A 23,950-nucleotide genomic window follows, 5' to 3' on the forward strand; every position below is an offset into this window, starting at 1 on the left:
CTTCAAGTGTATGACAGTAGCCAGTGACCTAGGAAAATAAGTGCAATCCAACCTGCAATATACTATTCATTCACAAACCTACACTCAGATGATTCCATTTAAGAACCTGTTCTCCCACTGCCTGCCAAATTTATTTTACTACTGTGTGTCTGGCTGTAATTGCATACAGACCTGCATACTGTGTCTTAGTGTGATAAGCCAAGTAATATAGGTGGAAGAAGTCAAGGTGAAGAGGACATAAAAGTGGCAGTAGGGTAGCATAAAGGGCGTGGCTTGGGCGGTCCGAAGGTGCAGTGGGCGGGGCCAGAGGACACTGAGTGCCATATATAGGCGGCAGGTCTACGCTTACTAACTTCAGCCACTCATCAGCACCAAGGACAGCAGCAGCTGCAGCAGCACTGTAACGCTATGGCAGAGACTCACCTACAAGGAGTGGAAATCTCAGCCTCCCAGTTTCTGGACATCTTCCGTCATTATGACAGCGATGGTGAATATTGTGCACTATAAAACTCTATGCATCCCTACTTGACTTGAAACCTAACAACTCTATGCAATCCATACTTGAGACCTAACCATTTCACTGCCAGAGAGATGCAATGCCCTGGCATGGAAAAGGTTAAAGCTATTTCTCTCTATATTTCTATAATTTCCTCTCTGGTGGATTAAATCATCTGCTGAGTTCACGGCACCTCCTATATAGTCTCCTACAGACATTGTACTGGGGAGGATTTCACTGTACTGGTTTCTGTTTGCAGGGAATGGATTCATCGAAGGCAAAGAACTGCAGAACTTTATTGAAGAGTTCCTGCAAGCTCGGAAGAAAGCAGGACTGGTATGTGGCGGTAACATGACACATGTGATGCTTTCTACTTGTATGTGGATGTCATTAGTGGGATGTATGACCTCTCTTCTTAATGATGGCTTCTGATCATCTTTTACACACTTATTCCTGCCGAATGCAAATCATAACGAGTATTTTCAGCTTTATAGCTTCCAAAATCACAGCTGCAGTAGCATCAAATTCACTGGTGTGTACTGACATCCCCCATAGTAGGAGATAGCATTTAACTCTAAATCGATTCAAGTTTTAACTGCAGCATCTACTTAAAGTATCACTTATCACCTCTAGAGCCTGGTTGCAGGCATGTCTGGGGCTGAAATACAGATGCACAATATATTATCTCTCTAGCCTGGGAATATAATAATATGGTGCTGAAAAAAAATGTTGCCTTCCTCCATAAACTGATATCTATAACCTTCTCTACTGTTAGTTGATATGCATCTGCTTTGAAATATTGCAATTACTAGATGTATTTATCCTAAAACTTTTAAATCAAAATAGAAAAAAATGTACTAGAGTACTGTATTTACCAATTGCCCTTTCTGCTTCATTGACTTTACACTCATAAAATAGATACAATAACTACATGGATTAGACATTCTATGTAGTAATTGCACCTATTTCATCTGATCATTTCAGCTGTGACTTTTTATGTTCCAGTCAGTGTATTGTCCACATCATGACTTTCAGTACTGCGCATATAATGACCTTTAAACCATCAGGAATATATATGACCTCACAGTGCCTAAGAGCTATATATCTGGATTTGTAAGGGAAGCTACTGTATGAAAAGCCACTGACATTATTTCCTAACATTGTTCAAAGGCACAAATTTGTGTTAAGACAAAAGCAATCAGTAAGCCATTTTCCCTCATTGTTTAACCTTCACTGTACAGATAAAAGCTAATTAATGATGTGGTTTTAGTGTAGGTTTGCACCTTTGACCAATGTTAGTAAACAGAGAGTACTTTGTATCAATTTCTGCTCTTATCCAAAATGTTACAACACTTGGTGGAATTATTTTGCCCATGCACATTTTTTATATCCAGTATAACATGGAAAACATACTTATAGAAGTTAGGACTTATTCTACAAGATTTACTAGTGTCAAGGAATGTAATCAATACTTATTAATGGATTTGAAGTAAAAGAATATAGTATTTATCGGTCGCTGTTGTAAAAAAAAATTGTCTTTAATTTATATTTACATCTGTATTTGGTAAATAATACCAGTTCATTGAATGCTGCTTCCACATACTGCATAGCATATGTCAAGCATCAGTAGTGATTACTGTCTGACATTTATAATCCTGTAGAGTTGTCTTTGTTCTGATCCTTGTCTTCACCGTGCACTCCAGCTTAGTCTATTAGTGCTCATATAGCTAATATTGTATATTAAACTTCCATATTTGTGTCTATTTTTTCTAGCTTTAAAATTCTTTTTTTTTTCATTTATAACTAATATTTAGGTAAATTTTTTAAAATTAATGTTTTTACTCTTAACATTTGATTTAATGTATAATTTCACTTAAGCCCCACATTTAATTTTTATTTGCAAAATGTTTGAAAACTTAAGGACAATTGGGTGTTTGTTATGGAACACTGACGCATAATCACACTGCAGTGCAATACTTGACAAAACTTTTACAAAGTCCTTTTGTATAGTGAATGTAAATGTTTAATGACCCTCCCTAGCCATTAATGTGTTCATTTGGGTTTAAGAAATTTGATTCACCGATGCATGCAGATTTTTTTTAATGCCTGACCATGAGGCAGGTGACCTTGGTGCTTTAAGGCTAAGATATGCCACTATCCACTTCCATCTCTCTAGTGTAGTTATTAAAATGTAATGCCAATTATTTGAAAAGCTATGTCCTATGGAACCTTTGAACCTTTTCACTAAGCAGTTTAGTGAGTGTAAACTCTGGATTTTGAGAAATAGTTTTTTTGGTAATAATGAACCACAGAAGGTATATGGAGATTTCTTTGTCAGAATGTAAATCTTTTATCTGTTGATGGTTTGCAAGACTCTGCATCTCTCATTTACTTAGACCTTCAGTGTGTCAACCTTCTTACATCAATGTGTCAACCTTCTTACATCAACATGTCGACCTGTTTGACTTCAGTGTGTCAACCTTCTTAATCCTCTTACATTTGATTTGCTCTTCACTTCTCATTATCTACCAGACTTTTTCTATTCACCTCTGCTTTCTGTTTCTCGATCACCCTCACACCTTTCCTTCATTTCTCTCTTTTTCTCCATTTTTCTCCCCTTCACTCTCTCTCCCTCCATCTCTTACACTCTTTTGCCCTCCCTCCCTTCATCTCTTGCTCTCTCTCGCTCTCCCTCCAATCATCTTACTCTTTCCTCTCTATATCCCACTCTCTCTTTCTCTCCCTTCCTTCCTCCCTCCCTTTATCTCTTACTCTATCTCGCCCTCCCTCCCATCATTTCTCTCTCTCCTTCTCCCACTATCCCACTCTGTCTCTCCCTCCCTCAGTCCCCGCCCTCCATCTCTTGCTCTGTTTTGCCCTCTCTCGCTCTAATTCTCTTCCATTCTCTCACCCTCCCTCTCACCAAGTCCTGCTCGTTTTTGCCCTCATTCACTCCATCTCTTGCTCTACCGCCCTCCCTCTGCCTTCTCTTCCACCATCTCTTGCTCTCTCCCTCCGTCTCTTGCGCTCTTACACCCACCCACCATTTCTTGCTCTCTCGCCATCCCTCTCTCTCATCCTCTCTCTCTCCATTCATCTCTCCCCCCACTCTCTTTCACTCTCCCTCCCTTTGTCTCTTGATTCTCTTGCCCTCCCTCCATCTCTTGCTCTCTCTTGTCCTCCCTTCACCTTCTCTCCCACCATTTCTTGCTCCCTTTCACTCTCCCGCCATCTCTTGCACTCTTTAACCCTCCCTCCATCTTTCCCTCGATCCCTCTCATCCTCTCTTTCTTCATCAATCTCCCCCTATTACTCTCTCTCTCTACCTCCTTTTGACTCATGCTTTCTCTTGCCCTTCTTCCCTCTATATCTTGTTCTCTCTCTCTGTCTCTCTCTCTCTTTATCTAGCTCTCTCCTCATCCTCCCTCCATCTCTTGCTCTCTTTCGTCCGCCCACCCAACCATTATCTTTCTCTCCTCTCTTCATCACACTCTCTCTCTCTTTATCCCCCTTCCTTATTCCTCCTTCCATATCTTACTCTTTCTTGACCTTCCCTTCCTCCATCTCTTGCTCTCTCCCCACATCCCTCAATCCATCTCATGCTTTTTTTTGCTCTATCTCCCACCCACCATCTCTTGCTCTCTCTTGATCTCCATCCACTTCTTTTCCCTCCATCTTATTCTCTCTATCGCCCTCCTAACATCTATTGCTCTCTCTTGCTCTCCCACCATCCCCCTCTCTCTCTCTTTCCCTCCCACCCCCTCACTCTATAACTCTCTATCTCAGTTATCTCCAGTTGTTGATCATGTATCTCCCTCTTGCTCTCTCACTCTGTATATTCCTAATCAACTAGTCTTTGTCGCTGTCTTGATCTCTTTCACCTTTCTCTCTTCATCTCATGTCTCTCTCTCTCTTTTTTCTTTCTCTGTCACCCTTTCTCCATCTCACTTTTTGTTTTGTGATGTAAGATATACTGGTGTTTCCAGTCACTCAGTACAAGGTGCCATTTGGAGAAACAGTCTCATCGCAATAAAAAAGTCAAATCTATTCCCACCAACCAACAAAATCTTCATCTATGAGCTATTGTCTACCTTTGACTACATTTATGTCTTGGGCAATTAAGCAGGCTATTAATTGTTATTATTCATTCTGCAGAGTGTTCATTTAGACCATTGAACATATGTAAGTGTTTAACCTCAGAACCAGGGCCGGTTCGAGGCATGTCCGACCAGTGCGGTTGAACAGGGGCGCCACCCCATAAAGGGTGCACCCCTCCCAGCCATTCCCGATTTCAGTGGGACAGTCCCATTTTTTGGGCACTGCCCCACTGTTCCATCCATGGGAAGAAGCATCCCGCGGGCGTTCAGGAAACTGGGCGCCTCCACCGCCGCAGCTGTGCTGCGGTGCCGGCCTCGTAGAAGAGGAATGGATGCCGCGCGCATGCGCGTGGTATCCATTCACTGCAGGAAAAGGGCTGGGTGAAGCCCAGCTACTGACATAGTGCTGGGCTTGCCCCCAGCCTAACGTTAACATGAGATGTGCCATACGGGCACACCCCCAAACAACGTCATTTAAGGGGCATGGCCTATGGAAATTAGGCCACTCCCCAAGTTCCTGCTGTGCACGGTGAAGAGGCGTCATGTCCCGGTCCCGCACAGGGTGCGGCTCACCCTGGAGCCGGCCCTGCTCAGAACAGATTTTGTCTTGGAGAATAGCCAAGACAAAATAGATAGTGTAAATCACCTTAACAAAAACATTAAGGCTCAGGCCAATATATTAAATACATGAAAAATGTGTAATAATATGGTACATATTTAATTCACTGTGTAATTAAAGCATACAGAATGGTTTACTTCATGCCCATCAGGATCATGCCTTATACTGTAGCATACTGGCATAATTATAATAATTATAAAATAATTACAATGTAAGTAAACATTTGTGTCTGTTTTCTTTCACAACCTGAAATAATATAAATTCTGTTCAGATTGTACAACTGTTTCCAAGCTGTACTATTTTATTTCTTATATAGCGCAGCATATTCCATTGCACTTTACAATTGGAAACAAAATTAATAGAACAAAACTAGGTAGTAACAGACAGACATAAATGTAAGAAGGCCCTGCTCGCAAGCTTACAATCTATAGGGAAATAGGGGTTGATACACAAGGATAGGTGCTGCATATTGCAAATTGGTCCAGCCAGATTGTAGAGGTTATTGGTGAGCTGTATGTTCCAGTCAGACAGGAAAGTTGGCCTAGGGTTAGGAGGATGTGAAAGTGAAGAAAGGAAATTATGTGAGGTTATGTGTGGACTGTAAGAAGGGATGTAATTAGATAGGGAAGCTATGAAGGTTACGTGGGCGGTTCTGGAATCTGATAAGCTTGTCTGAAGAGGTGATTTTTCAGGGAACGCTTGAATATTTGGAGACCAGAGGAAAGTTGTATTATGTGTGGGAGGGCAATCCACAGAGTGGGTGTAGCCTGAAAAACATTCTGTAACTGTGCATGGGAACAAGTAATGCATGTGGATGAGAGATGCATATCTTTTGGCAGAGCCGAGATGTTGGATTGGGAGGTATTTTGAGATAAGAAATGTATGTTGGTGTGGTTTGGTTAATAGCTTTATGTGTAAGTAAAACTATTTTATACTGAATACGGTAGAAGACCAGTAACCAATGTTTTTTAGATGTCTTTAACATGATTTTGAGACAGATTGAATGTGGGGAACAAAGGACAGTTCAGAGTCCAGGATGACACCTAGGCAGCGGGTTTGTGGGGTGGGGTTGATTGTCGAGTTGTCAACAGCGATAGCGATATCAGGTTGGTAATTACTATTGGGCGGTGGAAATATAATTAATTCTATATTGAATATATTAAGTTTGAGGTGGCGAGATGCCATCCAAGATGAAATGGCAGAAAGACATTCAGTGATACAACCAGCACAGTTGGTGACAAAACTGGGGAGGATAGGTATATTTGAGTATTGTGCACGTACAAATGATACTGAAAACCAAAAGAACGGATTAGTTTGCCAAGAGAGATGGTATAGACTGAGAAAAGCAGAACACCTAAGACTGAGCCCTCCAACTGATAGAGGTAGCAAAGAGGAGGCAGAATCAGAAAAAGGAACAGTAAAAGAGCAATTAGGTAGGATGAAAACCAAGAAAGGCTGTGTCCTGAAGACCTAGAGATTGTAGTGTTTGTATGAGAAGAGAATGGTCAACAGTGTCAAAGGCAGCAGAGAGATATATTATTACCAGTTATTACCAGTTATCTATATAGCGCACACATATTCCGCAATGCTTTACAGAGAATATTTGGTCATTCACATCAGTCCCTGCCCCAATGGAGCTTACAATCTATATTCAATCTATATTCCCTATTACATGCGCACATACACACTAGGGTTAATTTGTGTTGGGGGCCAATTAACCTACCAGTATATTTTTGGAGTGTGGGGGAAAATCGGAGTACCCGAGCACAGGAGCAGATCTTTACTGATTTGTTGGTTTGGTGAGGGAGGGGTAAGAAGTGATTTACATGTATTAAAAAGTTGCTTGGGTTTAGAGACTTGGGCAGAGATGAGAGATTGGAAATATGTTTGTTTGGTAGTGTCCAGAGCAATACGATAACAGTGGTAGATTATCTTTTCTGTGAGGAAGTCACTTGGAGTACGAGATTTACGCCACTCACATTCTACTTTATGTGAGAGTTTTTGTAGGTGTCTTGTTCATTTAGAATGCCACGGTTGAAGTCTAAGTCTACGTGGAGTGTGATGGGTAGCTGGAGCCACTTCATCGAGGGCTATTTCTAGGGTCTGGTTCAGGGGGATCGGTATGAATGACCGGTTCAAGTCCCAACGCTGGAAGACCAGCACCAATGAAAATCCTGACAGGTAAGTAAAGACACTATCGCTAACCCTTTACACCCCCCTAACCCTAACCCTCCCTTAGGGGTGCCTAACCATAACCTCCCCCCTAATGCCTAATCCCCCTGTAAGTGCCTAAACTTAACCCCTCCTGTCCCCGCAGCCTAAACAACTCTCCCGGGGAGGTACCTAACCCTAACCTCCCCCCGGGGATGCCTAACCCTAAACCCTTTTCCCCTAGCCTAACCCTAACCCTCCCGGGGGGGTGCCTAGCCCTAAGTCCCCCCAGGGAGCCCCTAACCTAACCCTCCTCCCCTGCGGCTGTCCGCACCCGCCGCCCATCTTACCTTAGTTCGGTATGCCGGGCGTCGGGCTCCCGGCGTAGCGATAATGATAGGGATAATGGGTTATGGATAATGATTGGTGTCGGGATTTCGACGCCTAACATTAGTCCCCTGTTGGGATTGCACAGTCGGGATACTATACTATAAGGTAACTTCACCTTAGAAGTTTTGATACATCTCCCCCAGTTTTGCATATGTAACTTCTAGATTCTGAAAGCAAAGCTTCTAGGTGGGATCCTCAATAAAATAACCTTTCTTTAACTGTTTCATTTCCTGATTGTTTAACTTAGAGTGGACATGGGGCCTGAATCATTACGGATTGCAACTGCGAATGCAATAGCGATTATGCACGCAGTTCAACTGCGATAGCATTCTAATTCATTGCGATTGCTATGCCGCCGCAGCATTACATAAGGACGCCCACTGAACCTTACAACCTTACACACATATGTAATGTCTAACAAGACTGCGAAACCATCGGTACAATCGAGTACCATTGCAGCCTCACACACACTTGCACAAGCCCTGAAATTACCTACTTCCACTCACGCCATCAGGCCTCAGGCTGTGTAGGCAATTGTAGTGGATAATTTATGCATGCCTCTGCAATGGCGTTGAAATGCACTGGCACGCCTGCGTTTCGCTGGACCCCCACCCCTCCCCTTCACCACCCAAAAACAGCCCTTTCTGTCAATCACTCCGCAATGGGTCTGTGCAGTCACTGCGATCGCTGTCCCAATCGTAGTGGCCAATTCGCGCACACGCGCTGCGATGCATACACATATGCAGTGAGCAACAATTGGCCTATTGCATGTGTATTAGCAACTGAAAATCTTTGCTGGATCAGGCCCATTGTCCCCAGTTTGTAGAGCTATGTTGAGTCTTCTGTATGTGCATCACTGAGGCAGCGTACTGTGTTGTGGATGGTGGCAGTAATGTCTGTGTTTTGCAACTAGGAAACCAGTTTAATAAAGGTCAAGCTGACAAAAACTCTGACATGGAACCAATTGTCTTTTCTAATAATGACTATACTGAAAATTATTCTTTTAAAATATTGGTAATAAGTGAAAACTTTTATTGAAAGTGAACCTGCTACTTACACACTGTGGAGGCAGCCATTTTGTGGGCTGAACCAGCAGCAGTCATGAGAATGCAGTCTATCAAATCACTAGCAACCAGTGAATAAAAGGCAATCCTTATAAATATTACGCAAGCGTTTCCTCAGTTAATGTCACTAGCACCTTCTAGAACTTCTAAAAACTCTTAATTAAGTAAATAAACCCCTAAAAATAAATCCTGAACTTCACAACTCTACAGATCCAATGATCTTTTGTGATATTCTTTGTCATCCAGTGAATTGTTCACATTATGGGGTATATTACTAACATACATGCCTACCCTCCCGGTTTTTGCAAGAGGCTCCCGAATTTTCTGGTAACCCCCCGCACCCCCGGAAGGGTAGGCACTTCTCCCGCATTCTGCCCACTTCCTACTGAAGTGGGCAGAATTAGCAGAATTTCCGCGATGATCGCGGGTGTCCGTGCAGGGGGAGGGGCTTAATGATGCAATTCACATCAATTGGCTCCGCCCCTATTTAAATTTAAGCCAATCGCGGGCATTTTACCACAAGGGGGTGGGGCTTAATGGCGCTAATCAACAGCCCCCGCCCCCGTCACCACCCACCTGCCTCTCCTCACAGGGCTTCTCCCAGGGGAAGAGACAACAAAGGTAAGCAACTATGATTACTAATGTGCGGTTTTTTAGAAGTGGAGATGTTGCCCATAGCAATCAATCAGATTCTAGCTATTATCTTCAAGAAGGCGCTAGATAAATGTTAAGTAGAATCTGATTGGTTGCTATGGGCAACATCTCCACTTCTAAAAACCTGCACTTTAGTAAATATACCCGTAAATAGACTTTAGTAAATAGACTTTAATGCCGCTCAAAAATGACCTTATTGAGAGTTGATGTAAAAGGAGGCTTGGCTTGAGGGGAGGCTTGCTTTTTTTGTGCACACTTTTTTTTTAAGCATCTTGCACTTTTGACTTCCTATGAAAAGGTGGGACGGACGTGTCAGGGGTTGTAGCTGGTGTGCAGATGCGGCAAAAGTAATCTAAGGACATATAAAGAATAAACCAGGCACTGATAAATAACAATTTAAAACACCTGTATCTTTCCAGCAGCTATTATTTAGGTAATACTCAACCCTCAAAATAGTGTAGCAATATATAGAGAAGAAAAGAAGCACATGGAAAAAAACAGGTTCTTTTAATAAAACAAATTGTTCACAAATAACAATCACACCGGCCAGTAGTAACAGTAAAACAGCAATAATAAAATAAAATATTCTGATTGGTCTATCAATCCGCTGATCATATAAAAAACACAACTTGCAATTAACTGCTACTAATATCAAGCCTGCTGTATTGAGCTTTTTATATGATCAGCGGGTTTACCAATCAGTAGTTTTATTATCTTATTGCATATATTTTATTATTGCTGTTTTATTGTTACTGCCGGCCGGTGTGTTTGTTATTTGTGAACAATTTGTTTTATAAAAATAACCTATTTTTTCCATGCGCTTCTTTTATTCACTATATATTGCTAGTTTAAGGACATGTGTTGGCATGAATTGCAGCCAGTATGGTCAGAGAAAAGTCTCAGGTGCTCTTGTTTGGAGGGACTGGACTTGCGGGTACTAAGGGGTCTATTTACTAAGCCTAGGATGTAGATAAACTGAACAGAGATAATGTTCAGCTCCTAACTGTCATGTCACAGGCTGCGTTTGAAAAATGACAGTTACTGTAGGAGCTGATTGGCTGGTACCGTATCTCCATTCACTAGATCGCCAGCCAAGGCTTAGTAAAAAGTCCCCTAAAACCCTGGTGCAAGTTGTAAGTTGATGATGAAGACTTTTTAAAGAGATATAGGACTGGAGATAGACTCATTTTATGGGGGAGTTCCATGGACTGTGGAGGACGTGCATCTTTAATTGTGACAAGTCGATGCTTTGTCACATAAAATAGCATTGTAGATTTACACTTTTTATGGTCCATAAATGACTCGGGATGTATTAAGCATCGCATTTTGGATGAGATACATCCCAACACTTAGCACATGCATAGCTGCATTAATTAACTCCGTATACATGTAGTTCTTCCGATAAGATCTGCCCTTTGCTGTGTGAGGACTTCCGGACTTATGACCCAGGAGTCCTTCTGCGCATGCGTGTCCGTCGACCAGTGCATGCACGAGCCGCGGAGGACTCTGGAAGGGATGCTATTAGATCCCTCTTGGGAAAAGCTCTGAGAAGAAGCCCATAGCCTTCTATTTAGGCAAAACCATCTATAGATGGCGTTGCCTATTGGGTGAAAGTTTTGCTTTCCATAGCTTTGTACATACGGGAAGTTTTCTGAGATTTGACCGCTTTTTAGTGTTAGTACATCCCGCCCAAAATCTGACTTTTTTAAGTAATAATAACAGACTTGATAATAGGTTTGAAATATTGCCCCAGTGTTACAAATCATTCTACAAACTCAACTGTGGGAAAAGGGATCAGAGAAATGTTCAAAATTGCTGCAACACATTGAGCGTTTGGCTGCAAAATTGGTCATGTTTTACCACACAGACTGTTACTTTAAGTTTTCCCAGTTCTACTCCAACCCCAACACACAGCAGCAATAATTGACCTTCGTCCCCCATTTCTATTCACTCCATATAATGCTAATATACAAATATAATGTGAAACGGAATTCCACAAAACATATACATACCTTAAAGACACCAAGGCCTGGACTTTACACCCTGTAAAATAGCCTGCTCTGAAAGCTTGTTATAATGTCATTCAGCCTCATCTCTAAGTGGGAGACTCATCTCTAATACCAGCAAACTTGCGTTAGTTACTGTGGTTTCTCTGTCATCTGACAGTAACATGTTCAGAATTCCACCAAAGAGTAGAAGCATCAATGGAAAAGAGGATCCTTCCAAATGGATGTCAAGCTCTGTGGGAGAGACTTTCTCCAGTTCTATTAGTTAGGGAAAGGGGGAGTTCTAGTAAAAAATATGCATCAATATAAAATCTATGCATTGATATGAAAAACCCAAACACACTAAAATTATTAAATTTAATCAATATTTCATATTTCACAGGATTTATCTGACAGAATGAAAGCCTTTGTGGAGGAATATAAACACAACAGTGATGGAAAGATTGGGATAGTAGAGGTAAGATCCTTCATCTTTGTTTGAATAATGCTTATACAATATGTTGTGTGAGGTCTGTACACATTGTCTCAGGTGGAACAGTCTGAGGGGCAGCATTTGTGCAAGATATTGCTTTTAAAAGTCATGTGAACTAGTAAATGAGTAAGGTGAAAAGAGCTTGGGAAAATGAAGGTGTATGAATACAAATGAAGCACACTCATTATCTTGAATGGGTAGATGGTCTGAACCAGGCATGTCAAACTCAAAATGCCAACTGGGCCGAATTTTGTGAGTGAGTGGGCTGCAACAACAAAAAAAAGTCTTATATGCAATTTTGAAAGGTTTATTATTAATAAAAACCAATGCAATGCCCCCTGTAGTAGTGCCCCTTATGTAATTCTACCCTATATTACAGCCCCTTTTGCAATGCCCCCTGAATTTGTGCCCCTTATGCAGTGCCCTAGTAGTGCCCAGTATGCAGTGCCCTAGTAATGCCCCTTATGTTGTGCCCTCAGTAATATCCTTAGTAGTGTCCCTTTATGCACAGCCCCAGTAATGCCCCTTTATGCACAGCCCCAGTAATGCCCCTTTATGCAGAGCCCCTAGTAATGCCCTTAGTAGTGCCCCCATTAATGCCCATTATGCAAAGCCCCTAGTAATGTCCTTTTATGAACAGCCCCAGTAATGCTTGTTATTTTGTGCCCCCTCTCAGTATAGAACAGACCCCACTTACCTCTATCTTACTTACCGCTCTTCACGCTGGCCGCTGGCACCGTTCCCGCGTAGACGCCTGCCGCTCACTGGATCTAACTACATCCACCAGGGCAGGCCACTCACATAGCGGGTGATGCAGGTGACATCATGATGTCACCCGCGCCCCCCCCCGAACTGCATCTCTGGGAACGCTAGCCTCTGAAGCGATCAGAGAATGGGTAGATGGTCTGAACCAGGCATGTCAAACTCAAAATGCCAACTGGGCCGAATTTTGTGAGTGAGTGGGCTGCAACAACAAAAAAAAGTCTTATATGCAATTTTGAAAGGTTTATTATTAATAAAAACCAATGCAATGCCCCCTGTAGTAGTGCCCCTTATGTAATTCTACCCTATATTACAGCCCCTTTTGCAATGCCCCCTGAATTTGTGCCCCTTATGCAGTGCCCTAGTAGTGCCCAGTATGCAGTGCCCTAGTAATGCCCCTTATGTTGTGCCCTCAGTAATATCCTTAGTAGTGTCCCTTTATGCACAGCCCCAGTAATGCCCCTTTATGCACAGCCCCAGTAATGCCCCTTTATGCACAGCCCCTAGTAATGCCCTTAGTAGTGCCCCCATTAATGCCCATTATGCAAAGCCCCTAGTAATGTCCTTTTATGAACAGCCCCAGTAATGCTTGTTATTTTGTGCCCCCTCTCAGTATAGAACAGACCCCACTTACCTCTATCTTACTTACCGCTCTTCACGCTGGCCGCTGGCACCGTTCCTGCGTAGACGCCTGCCGCTCACTGGATCTAACTACATCCACCAGGGCAGGCCACTCACATAGCGGGTGATGCAGGTGACATCATGATGTCACACGCGCCCCCCCCCGAACTGCATCTCTGGGAACGCTAGCCTCTGAAGCGATCAGAGAAGCCTCTGATCGCTTCAGAGGCCAGCGTTCCAACACAAATATTATGTGGCCCAGTCACTCCTGCAGCGATCGGAGCTGAGCTCCGATCGTGGCAGGGGTGACTGGGCCGCAAAATATATGTATTTGGGCCCACATGGTTGGGCCACATAAATAGCTTATTTGAGCCGCATGCGGGCCGCGAGTTTGACATCCCTGGTCTAAACTGTTAAAGCAGCATCCCCATACAAATATTTTGTTTTTAAATAGCAAGTATAGGGGTCTATTTACTAAGCTTTGGGTGGAGATAAAGTACAGCCAATCAGCTCCTATCTTCCATGTCACAGGCTGTGTTTGAAAAATGACAGGAGCTGGTTGGTTGGTACTTTATCTCTGTCTCTTTTATCTCTGTCTCTTTTATCTCCATCCAAGGCTTAGTAAATAGATCCCTAAGAACCTTACGCCTGCATCTGAAAATTTTTCTATCCTTCTAAAAATCAGTATCCCCTTTTCAACAACTCTCAGGAAGGCAACTAAATATGACTTTCACAGGGTTCAGCTTTACGCATGTCATGTGATGACAGAGGGAGAAGGAAGGGGAGGATGTCACAGTGAAAACAGAGCTCAGAGAGGCATTCCAAACCATCTCTGCTCATTATGTACTGTGCCATGTAACTATGGTTGCCATACACTGCGGAAAATCCGAAGAATTATCTATGATTAATATGAGTCTGAAGAAATAAACCAAGGAGAGAGGATACATATCAAGATTATTCTTATAGAATGTCAGCATTATATATGTAAAACAAAAACGCATCTCATTTTTATTCATGGAACTGCTGAATTGACGCTGATATTGCAGTGTCTAGCTTGAATGTGTAAATGTGTAATGTAAGGACACTAGCTGTGGGAGTAATCGTATCACTTGGTGAAAATACTATAGGGTAAATGTACTAAGCCTTGGAGAGAGATAAAGTGGTGAGAGATAAAGTACCAACCAATCAGCTCCTGTCATTTTTCAAACGCAGCCTGTAAAGTGACAGTTAGGAGATGATTGGTTGGTCCTTTATCTCTCTCCAAGGCTTAGTACACCCCCCTCCCCTATGTATAGACATGGAAACAACTTGTATATAACTTTTTATTGTTTCTGGAAAGCTTTAAAGCAACACTACTGATGAGCAATGGGATGTAAATTATGTTTTAGGTCAGAGGTCAAGCATGATGGCCCCATTCTTTGTTTCAAAACACCTTTAATTAGATTATTGTGGGCACTGTATAGGAATGGATTTATACTTTCAGGCACAGGTTAAGCAAGATGGCTGCCTCATTTAGTTTCCTATGACTGCACCGGAATGCACAAAGCCTTAGAAATAGTATAAAAGTAATTAAAAGTCATTCAGATAAAATGTAAAAATAGATTTGCTTTAGGTTTGTTGGATATGATTTCATATGCATTCATGGTTTTATAATGAACAAATAAAACGCCTAATGCATTGCTGTCTGTCTTTGAGTTAATTAACTATGAATAGTAGTTTATTGTTGCAGGAAAGAATAACATACAGTATATGCAAAATCATTTGGGGCAGTTATTGATGAGTTACACACATAAGGTAGCATTTATTAATTAACATTAAGGGGTTATGTGGACATAAAGGGTATTTAGTAAACATGTATAGACACAAGAGTGGCTTGGCTGGAAAGGGTTGAAAAATGCCTTCTTATTCAATGTTACATTGTTATTAATTTATTGTTTCCAGTAAATGGTGAGATTACAAACATGTTGGAATGACTAAGAATAAACATATTATCATGGGATGAAAGCAATAGCAGGCTAGCAATAACTGGATACAGTGCAGTGATGTTACAGGATACTGTGGAACACCTTTGTAGTGTACAGTAAATATTGATATAAAGCAAAGTCTCAGTAACTTCCTAGCAGTAATTATGTCTCTCCAGAAGGTGATGATAGGACTTTTCTGTCTCTGTAATTTTACTGAGTAATGAGCACGTACTGTAAATAATGTGTTTAAGTCTCAGTAGCTGTTATTTATATGCAGTAAATGAAATGCAAAACATTCTTTAATAACTGTGGGGCTGATTCCGCGATTTATGCATTGCCGATATTTACGCACATTGAGAGATTTGTAGCCATTGCACATGCGTGAAAGCTGCAGTGCGCACACGTAGCGATTGGTTTGCAATTACGCTCGCAAAACAGAATTCACTCGCAAAGTGAGTGACAGGTAGTCAGCGTTTGAGGGCGGTAACGGGGGGTGGATAGGTAAACGCAGACGCGTCGGGGCCTTTTAAACGCCATTTATGGGCATGCATAAATTAGCCAATGCAACTTCCTCCTCAGCATGAGAGCTCTCAGCGTGTCAGGATAGACGCAGTGTTTGAGACAGGTCAGACTTCACTCAGAAGCTGCATGACTGCCCGATATGCGTCGATGTTCCCGAGGTTTATGCTGATGCATGTCATCAGACAGATATGAGAAGGCAGCAGTGGACGTCCCTATGCTCGGGTAAGCTTTGGAAGACATTAGCATATTTTCACCAATGCGACCAGCAAGAGATCGCAGTTGCGATTGCATTAGCGTAAATCTCGGAATCAGACCCTGCGTGTCAGGTACTGTATGTAAAAGATTTAGAAATAAAAATGCTATTTGGAAATGCATTCAATAGTATGTCTATAGATGCATTGTTGAATCAGTAAACGACTGAATATATTTAGTATTATCATTAATCAATATGTTGGATTCGCCAGTAATAAGTTTCAATGCACTCTATAATGGTCTAATAATGCAAGGGTTTTTTTTATGAATCTTAGGAGAATGGTTTATTTGCAGTGATAATCCTATGAATGCCAAAAAATCAATAACATGGCCTCGGAAATGAATATAGGGCTGTTTGATGTCTTGTATCAAATACACTGCATGAATTATTAATTATGATTAGTATTAGATGTATATATATTTTTTCATACAGGGCTAACCTATTATACAGCTTTGTATCTTATGGGAGACAGAAAACATTACATACATACAGTGACATCTTTGAAGTACTTATATTAAGTCAAAGAAAGGGTTGCTTGGTGGCCCAGTGGTTAGCACTCCTGCCTCATAGTATTGGTAGGTTACTTGACTCCTGTGTGTCTGTGGAAAGTAAAATAGATTGTAAGCTCCTGTGGGGCAGTGCCTTATGTGAATGAATAATTATGATAAAATGCTGTGTAAGCGTTAATGCTATACTGTATAAATCATGATAAGAGTAAAGAGGCCTGCTCGCTAAAGCTTGCAATCTAAATGAGATGTGGGAAAGGAGCAGATTGCCAAAGTCTTCGATTTCTGTAGTCAACCAACCTGGTGTTTATTCACAAGCATGACGGTTGTGCTCAATATTGCTGCACGTTCCGGCCTCCCAGCTAATTTATGTACAAGCACAGAAATGAAGTGTGTTGGGGAGTAGATAGCCGAGGAGGATGTAATGAGATCAGCCAGTGCTGGTTTAGTGTTAAATGTTGTAGACAAGTTATAAAGCTGTCAGGAGAGGAGGGAGTACTGTAAATGATGTGATTGCTGACTAATGAGATAAACTAAGGTCAGAGGGGGACTTAAAATCTATTCCTATTATATTTTCAGACAACACTTAATAGATTTCTACAACAACATTTTTTTCTATTTCATTCATGTGCTGTTGCCATGAGCACCAATGGTAAGGTATGCAGCCGGGAAGCCGGCGGACCTAATCCCGACAGCCGGCTTCCCGACTGTCATATCTCGGCAAGGGTCTAAAGACAGGCGTCGATATGCCGACACCTGTCATTAGACATACGCCGGGAGCTCAACGCCCGGCATCCCGATGGAAGGGACGCCGGGCGCTGAGCGCGGATAGCCACGGGTTTAGGTTTAGGATTCCCATGGGGGACTTAGTGTTAGGCACCCCCCCCGGGAGGTAAGGGCAGCGGGGAAGGGGGGGGGTTAAGTTTAGGCACTTACAGGGGGGATTAGGGTTAGGCACTGGGGGGGAAGGTTAGGGTTAGGCACCCCTAAGGGAGAGTTGGGATTAGGGGGTAGAAATAGGTTAGTTTATACTTACCTTTGGCGATCGGGATTTCCTCCTCTTCGGGGATGCCGCTGTCGGGATTCCAACCGCCGGGCATGGCTCAGGCGGTAAATCATACCGATTCCAATGGTAATAGGGGCGCCTACATCGCTGTGTTTTATATAGACCCCATGGTGCTGCCGCACAGGGTGCCAGCCAATAACGTTCTTGATATGATGTCACAGCTAAACGCACACTTTCAGTTTACAGGAGAACACTGTCTCCTGCTCCCATCTAGCCTAAGTAATGATGGTGGACAAGCAACGCTAGTTATGGAGCACTGCTTAGGGAACCCCCAGTCAGGCACCAGCCCTGGCGAAGTCTTTCATTGCAATTGCAGTTGCTTTACAATTATAACATATCTAGGCATGTTGGACTAATTTCCACCTATTTGGGCTGTTTTGGGGTCCTGCTATCTTGCCTGTCAGCATGTATAAAATAAAATAAATACAGGAAAGTTAAATAAAGCCCCCCTCCCCTACAGTAATGGGCCACTCAGGATTAAGCCACCTATGGATGCCCAGCCCAATGCTCAGTAGCACTGGGCTCCTTCTGGTACCCCTGGCCAGTGGGAAGCAGCATATCAATATAGATCTGTTCCCCACCTTAGATGAAATAATAATGAATGGTGGATTATTATATAATTTACTAACTGAGATACCCGGTGTGGCCCCGTTTGAAGAATGGACCTTGAAGTACATCTGCAGCCTTCATATTTTACATTGTCCTCACCTATAACCCCATTCCATTGATCCATTGACTTCTGCTTGTACTTACTCTGAGGTCGCCTCACGTCTTGCCTCTCCTTTACTTCTAGTAGCTGAGGAGCTGTGACCCAGACTGCACTGATTTATGATTGTGTTATGGCTATTCTGAAACTCAGTCCTTGGTTGCGCTTTAACAGTGAATGGTTTTGAAAAGGCCACTCTTTTGAAGGCTGAGTTGTGAAAAGAACTAAACTTAGTTTGAATGTGGTATACTAAAGGGGGAAAGCTTTGACAAGGAACACAGAAGTAATTTGCACCTGGATAGCAATGCAATTTAGGAGAAAATGACTGTTCCGGCAGGCAGGTATTGTCTGACTGTTTGGAATGGGGTATATCAGGAGCAAAGTGACTGACAGGACAGAAATCAGTATAATGTAGCTTCTGAAGTCCCTGCGGTTTCAGAAATGAATGCAGGACAGAAATCAGTGCAGAACAGAAATCTGTGCAGAACAACATTGGAGACCATGGCATATGGGAATGTGTTTGGAGGAAATTAGTAACTGTCATTGCAGGTGCAGTGCGACAGTTGATCCTCCAACTCACTGCTCTTCCATTAGAGCTCTACCTGCCCCCCCCCCCCCCCCACTGGTACATATCAGCCTGTAAAAAAAAAATATGGTAGTTGCTCAAATCAGCTAATTGCATAACACAGGTGCTTGTAAAGGGCGGGGTTTACACTGAACACAGAAAAAAGAGATTTGCCCCCCAGCACACTGCAGCAAAAACAATTCTTAAATCCTACATGACAATAGAGATTCAGAGGTATTAGTTACATACATTTGCAAATATATGAATAAGCGCCAGGCCAATCGTCAAGGCTCCTCTATACTGGCGTCCCTAACATTAAGGGGTTCACGTCCGAGAAGCAAGGAACCCCAAAAAAATTTTCCAGCCCAGGGCATCACACGAAAAAGGGAAAAAGGTGATAGTGAAGTGTAAAGAAAAGATGTGTAAGGATAAATCAATAAGTGTTAATGAACTGAGAAAGAATTAAAATTACATAAATAATATACAAACAAATAGAGAAGTGATAAAAGTATTCTATGTGAATTAAGTGGTGATGCCATGAGAAAGGCCCAGTCAGAACCCCCCCGGGGGCCCCACTCCCAAATGCTCACCCCAAAATAATTATTGCTACATAATGGTAGCACCCACTCTGGGTCATATAATTACAATTGGTGCACTGCATGATAACAGTACATATATAAGCTAAGAGCTAACTTACCTTGGAGGTACCCCAAAAAACCTCCACATGGCACTATAAGGATCAGCACATCCTCCTAATGCTGACCCCTTCATGCCTCTCCAAACTGCAAAAAAATATGGTAGTTGCTCAAATCAGCTTAATTGCATAACACAGGTGCTTGTAAAGGGCGGGGTTTACACTGAACACAGAAAAGAGAGATTTGCCCCCCAGCACACTGCAGCAAAAACAATACTTAAATCCTACATGATAATAGAGATTTAGAGGTATTAGTTACATACATTTGCAAATATATGAATAAGCGCCAGGCCAATCATCAAGGCTCCTCTATACTGGCGTCTCCAGGGGAGGTAGCAGCGGCGGCCGGTCGGCGCATGCGCAGGGCACTCGTCACAGTATTTTTTTGTGAAAATACCGTGATAAGGCTCCAGAGGAGATTCGCAGGGACAGAGCTTTATCACAAGCTCTGTCCCTGCAAGGGATTTGTAGTAAATCCCTGTGATATTGCCTGAATTCGCAATGCGAATTCAGTCGGTGATATCACACTACAATCTGCATTCAAAATGCGGATTGTAGTAAATAGAGCCCATAGTGAGAATTCTCACTTGCTGTTTGTGATTATATATTCAGAGAAAATGGGGAAGCTGTAGTGAAGATTTTGCCCAAAGCAACAAATCAGATTCTAATTGCCATTTATCTAGCATAGCACAGTCTTTGAAGTGACAGTAAGACGCTAATGTGTTACTTTGGGCAACTACTCCACTTTATCACTCACCAAGACTTGATACATCTCCCCTTACTGTATGTAACTATAAATATAAGAGCGGCACCAACAGGTGCCCAATCTCTGTCGAGGAGAGCTAGTGGGTTTCCTAATCCAAAGGAAATAGAATTTAAAACAGGAGAGTATCTCCAGCGCTGAGAAGGGAACTTTATAGATCAAAACATTCACTGTGAAACTCATAGGCAAACGCAGGGGGGGTTCCGGCTGCTTGTAAACTCCCCTCCCCAGCACACACCATGACCACAGTAGAAATAGTAATATAATAGAATTTTACTAGTGCTGCATGTTCTTCTCAGTATCACAAATGAAATAATTAGCACCACCTGTGGATTTTTAACATGTATTAGAGAGTGACAAATAGCCTGTGCACCAACTAGAAGATCTGGAAATCATGCACTGTTAGGGATGCACTGCTATAGACCCCAATATGTACATCTATGTCCAGGGCAGTGCTAGGTTATTTTGCTGCTCCTCCAGGCTCCCGGACTTGCTCCAATAGTCTGGAATGGTTCCCACATCTAAAATAAAAACATTCAGCTCTGGCAGGATGGTCCTACTGCTGCATCTAATGGCTTTCTGTGATCCCTGGTCCTGTATATGCTGGAATTATGACACAATACACTTTGTATGATGCTTTTTAAAGCTGGTTAAGTACTAATTCTGCCCTCTTCATGGAACTAGTCCCTTACTCTCCAGAAATGGGAGGGGAGCAATAGAGGACTGTTGAAGCTAATGTCAGTACTTAAGATATAAGCAGGGCCGCCATCAGGGGGGGACTGCCGGGACTGGTGTCCCGGGCCCGAGCAGTCAGGGGGCCCGCCCGGCACCTGCTACTGCCTCCTGCCAGCTACTAACGCCCTGGCCCACGGTTGCAGACAGTGACAGCCAGGCCCGGTGGTGGGGGCCCAGCCGCTCCTACCAGTACTCTGCAGCCGTCCACTACTATAACCCCGGCTGGGCCCCCCAGCGCCAGACAATACAGTGAGTGTGAGTCAGTGACTCACCCAACAGCGCCGCTCTCCCACTCTGCCTCACGCACTGGCCGGTGTGGCAACTGCCCTCTATAAAGTCTTTATTCTAATGCTGAAGCAGTCATGGTGTGATGTCATGATGTCACGCCGCTGAATGACAGAGGGCAGGCGGGCGGGCAAGTAGTTTGATGAGCCGGCTTCTGGAGCATACAAGCAGAGACCGTCTTCTAGAAGAAGGAGCAAGGTAAGTTAAGTATGTGTATTCAGCCTGTCAGACAGTGGAGACAAGAGCATGATGGGGCTGAGTCTGAGAGAACCAGACTGTCCCTGCTCCTGGTGCTCCATGGAATTCTCACTTCCCGTGCTGGCAGGTTTCAGCTATTTTAAATATGCTTACATTTTTTAGTGTTCTGTCCTATCTGTAATATAATGCTTTTCTGCATTTTTTTTATTATGTTCGAATAAGGTAGTGGGGGAAGGAGGGTTGTGAGGGCGGCAGAGGTTGAAGGGGGGCCGGGGGGGCCCTGCCCTGCCCTGCCCTGCCTATGTCATCAGTCCCGGGCCCCACAATTTCTTATGGCAGCCCTGGATATAAGTGGTCAAACATCAACTTACCTAAACATGAAATCTGGACTGCTATGGCAAATAAGGGATGACCCAACAAAAATTGCTAATCAATAATCAAATGATTTTATGAACTAGATTAATGGCATCATAATGCATCTCACTATTGTTTTGGATAAACAAAATGTAAAAAATTACAAAATCGTTTTAAATATTGTAAATATTAATAGTTATAGGAATAATCAAAAAATACAAATAATTAAAAAAATAATTTAAAACACAGTATCACAAGTTAAAAATCAGGCATAAAAATAAAACACAAATGAAAAATTAATTCTCACTTGTCACTGCACCTGGCTGCTTCCTCAGGTCCTGAAAGAACGCTGCCTGAGGAAGGTGCCATGAAATGCGTTGCAGTGTTAAGGGAGAATTTCATTTTGAAAGACTGTAGACTGAGAATCTGCTGTTAGGTGTAACTATGCACAACAGATTTTAACACCACCCTTTCCAAATCACTCAGCTTAGAAGGTCCTAGGGGCCAGAAAATGTCAACATTTCTTTACACTGTGAGAAGCTCTTGTTTCAGTATGTAATGATGTTTTTGCACCGTGCTGGTGGCTTTCAAGCATTTCCAAGAAAGGTAAACAAAAGAATATTAGAATACTTAAAGATTTTAGTAAATGACTTACTATTCCTTAAAATCACCAAAATTAATATAATTAATATTTGCAATTACATTTGTTCAATGGTTCAGAACTGGTTTATTAGCTGAAACACTTTAGGATATACTTGAAAATAAAGTGGTTACACAACATTGTTCAAATACAAAAGGCACATTGCAAAAAGAGATACGGTGATTTTTTAAAATTAATTTTCAATCAAATTAACCTTTCTAAAATGTGATGTTCTCTATAACATAATGTAAGCTATGATAAATGTAAGGGGATAGGTTGGAGCTGTGGATATATTGATAAATGCTGCCATAAATTTATCCAGACACTGGCTTGTTTCATAACTCACTAAAAAGTCTTTGCTTTGTACGGTCATGCATGAAATTTAAATAACAAATGTTAAATCGTGTATATATCATATGATGACTTGCAATATATCTGCTGCGTACTTGAGGAAATGCATAATACTGCGCTGTATATAGACATATTTCAGGATTCATGTATAATGCATCTGTTGACATCTATATAGGGTTCTATAGTACATATGACATTCATCTATCTTTTACTATATAATGCCATAATAAACAAGGTACAGTGTTTGAAAGCTACTTGAAAAACTAGTCTCCCATAGTAATATGTACATAGGGGAAGGGGCCCTAGACTGCACACCCTAAGCACAATGTTAGGTGCTACCTGCTGAGACTTGTAGTGCTGCGAGCATAAAGAGACAAATGCAAGTGCACACTCTAACCATGCTGAACCTAATAATATAACTGCTAAATAGCATCAAAGAGGTTCTTTGCATAATAATGGCCATAATTATGGGCCTGCCCACCGCGTCCAGGTGACCTCTATCAGGCAGGTCCCTAACACTCCAATGGAACAAATATAGGGCACGGGACCCCCTAGGACAACCCAGGAGAATGCCCCATGGCATCACACTAGTGTGAGATTTAAAGTGAGGGTTAAAGAAGCATGGTTAGAGTGTGCACATGCATTTCTCTCTTTATGCTTGCAGCTCCCATAGTAATATGCACAGCTTGAGCACAGTCAAAGACCAAACACATTTTGTTATTTAAAATTAAATAATAAGAATAATAATCATAATAATTTTATTTACAACTCAAGGCAGTTTACAGTTAACATGGACATAGAGCCTGATTTAGAGGCGCACGCAAAAAGCAAGCGCTTGCTCTGAATCAGGACGGCCGTTTTTTTTTTTTTTACCTGGCCTCCCGGCCGCTCGCTAAGCTATGAGTGACCACCCACAGCTTTTACGAACGGCCAGGTGATGGTCGCGACCATTGCGACCATCGGACTTGCGACAAGACCCTTGTGGTAGAGTCTCACACACCGCAAGCCCCAGTGAG

The 23,950-nt window shown here is 42.4% G+C and overlaps 1 protein-coding gene across 1 annotated transcript in view; it reads left to right on the plus strand.

Annotated features, from left to right (window-relative positions):
* The first annotated feature begins 367 nt into the window (after positions 1–367).
* CALB1 (calbindin 1) overlaps positions 368–23,950 on the plus strand; it is a 96,836-nt gene continuing 73,253 nt past the window's right edge. Inside the window, exons 1-3 of the mRNA XM_088471515.1 lie at positions 368–487; positions 756–832; positions 11,860–11,934. Coding sequence (XP_088327641.1) covers positions 409–487; positions 756–832; positions 11,860–11,934 — 231 coding nt within the window. The 5' untranslated portion in view covers positions 368–408. The remainder of the gene's footprint in view (positions 488–755; positions 833–11,859; positions 11,935–23,950) is intronic.

This window comes from Taudactylus pleione, unplaced genomic scaffold (assembly GCF_031769625.1).
Source record: "Taudactylus pleione unplaced genomic scaffold, aTauple2 ptg000114l, whole genome shotgun sequence".
Taxonomy (NCBI): domain Eukaryota; kingdom Metazoa; phylum Chordata; class Amphibia; order Anura; family Myobatrachidae; genus Taudactylus; species Taudactylus pleione.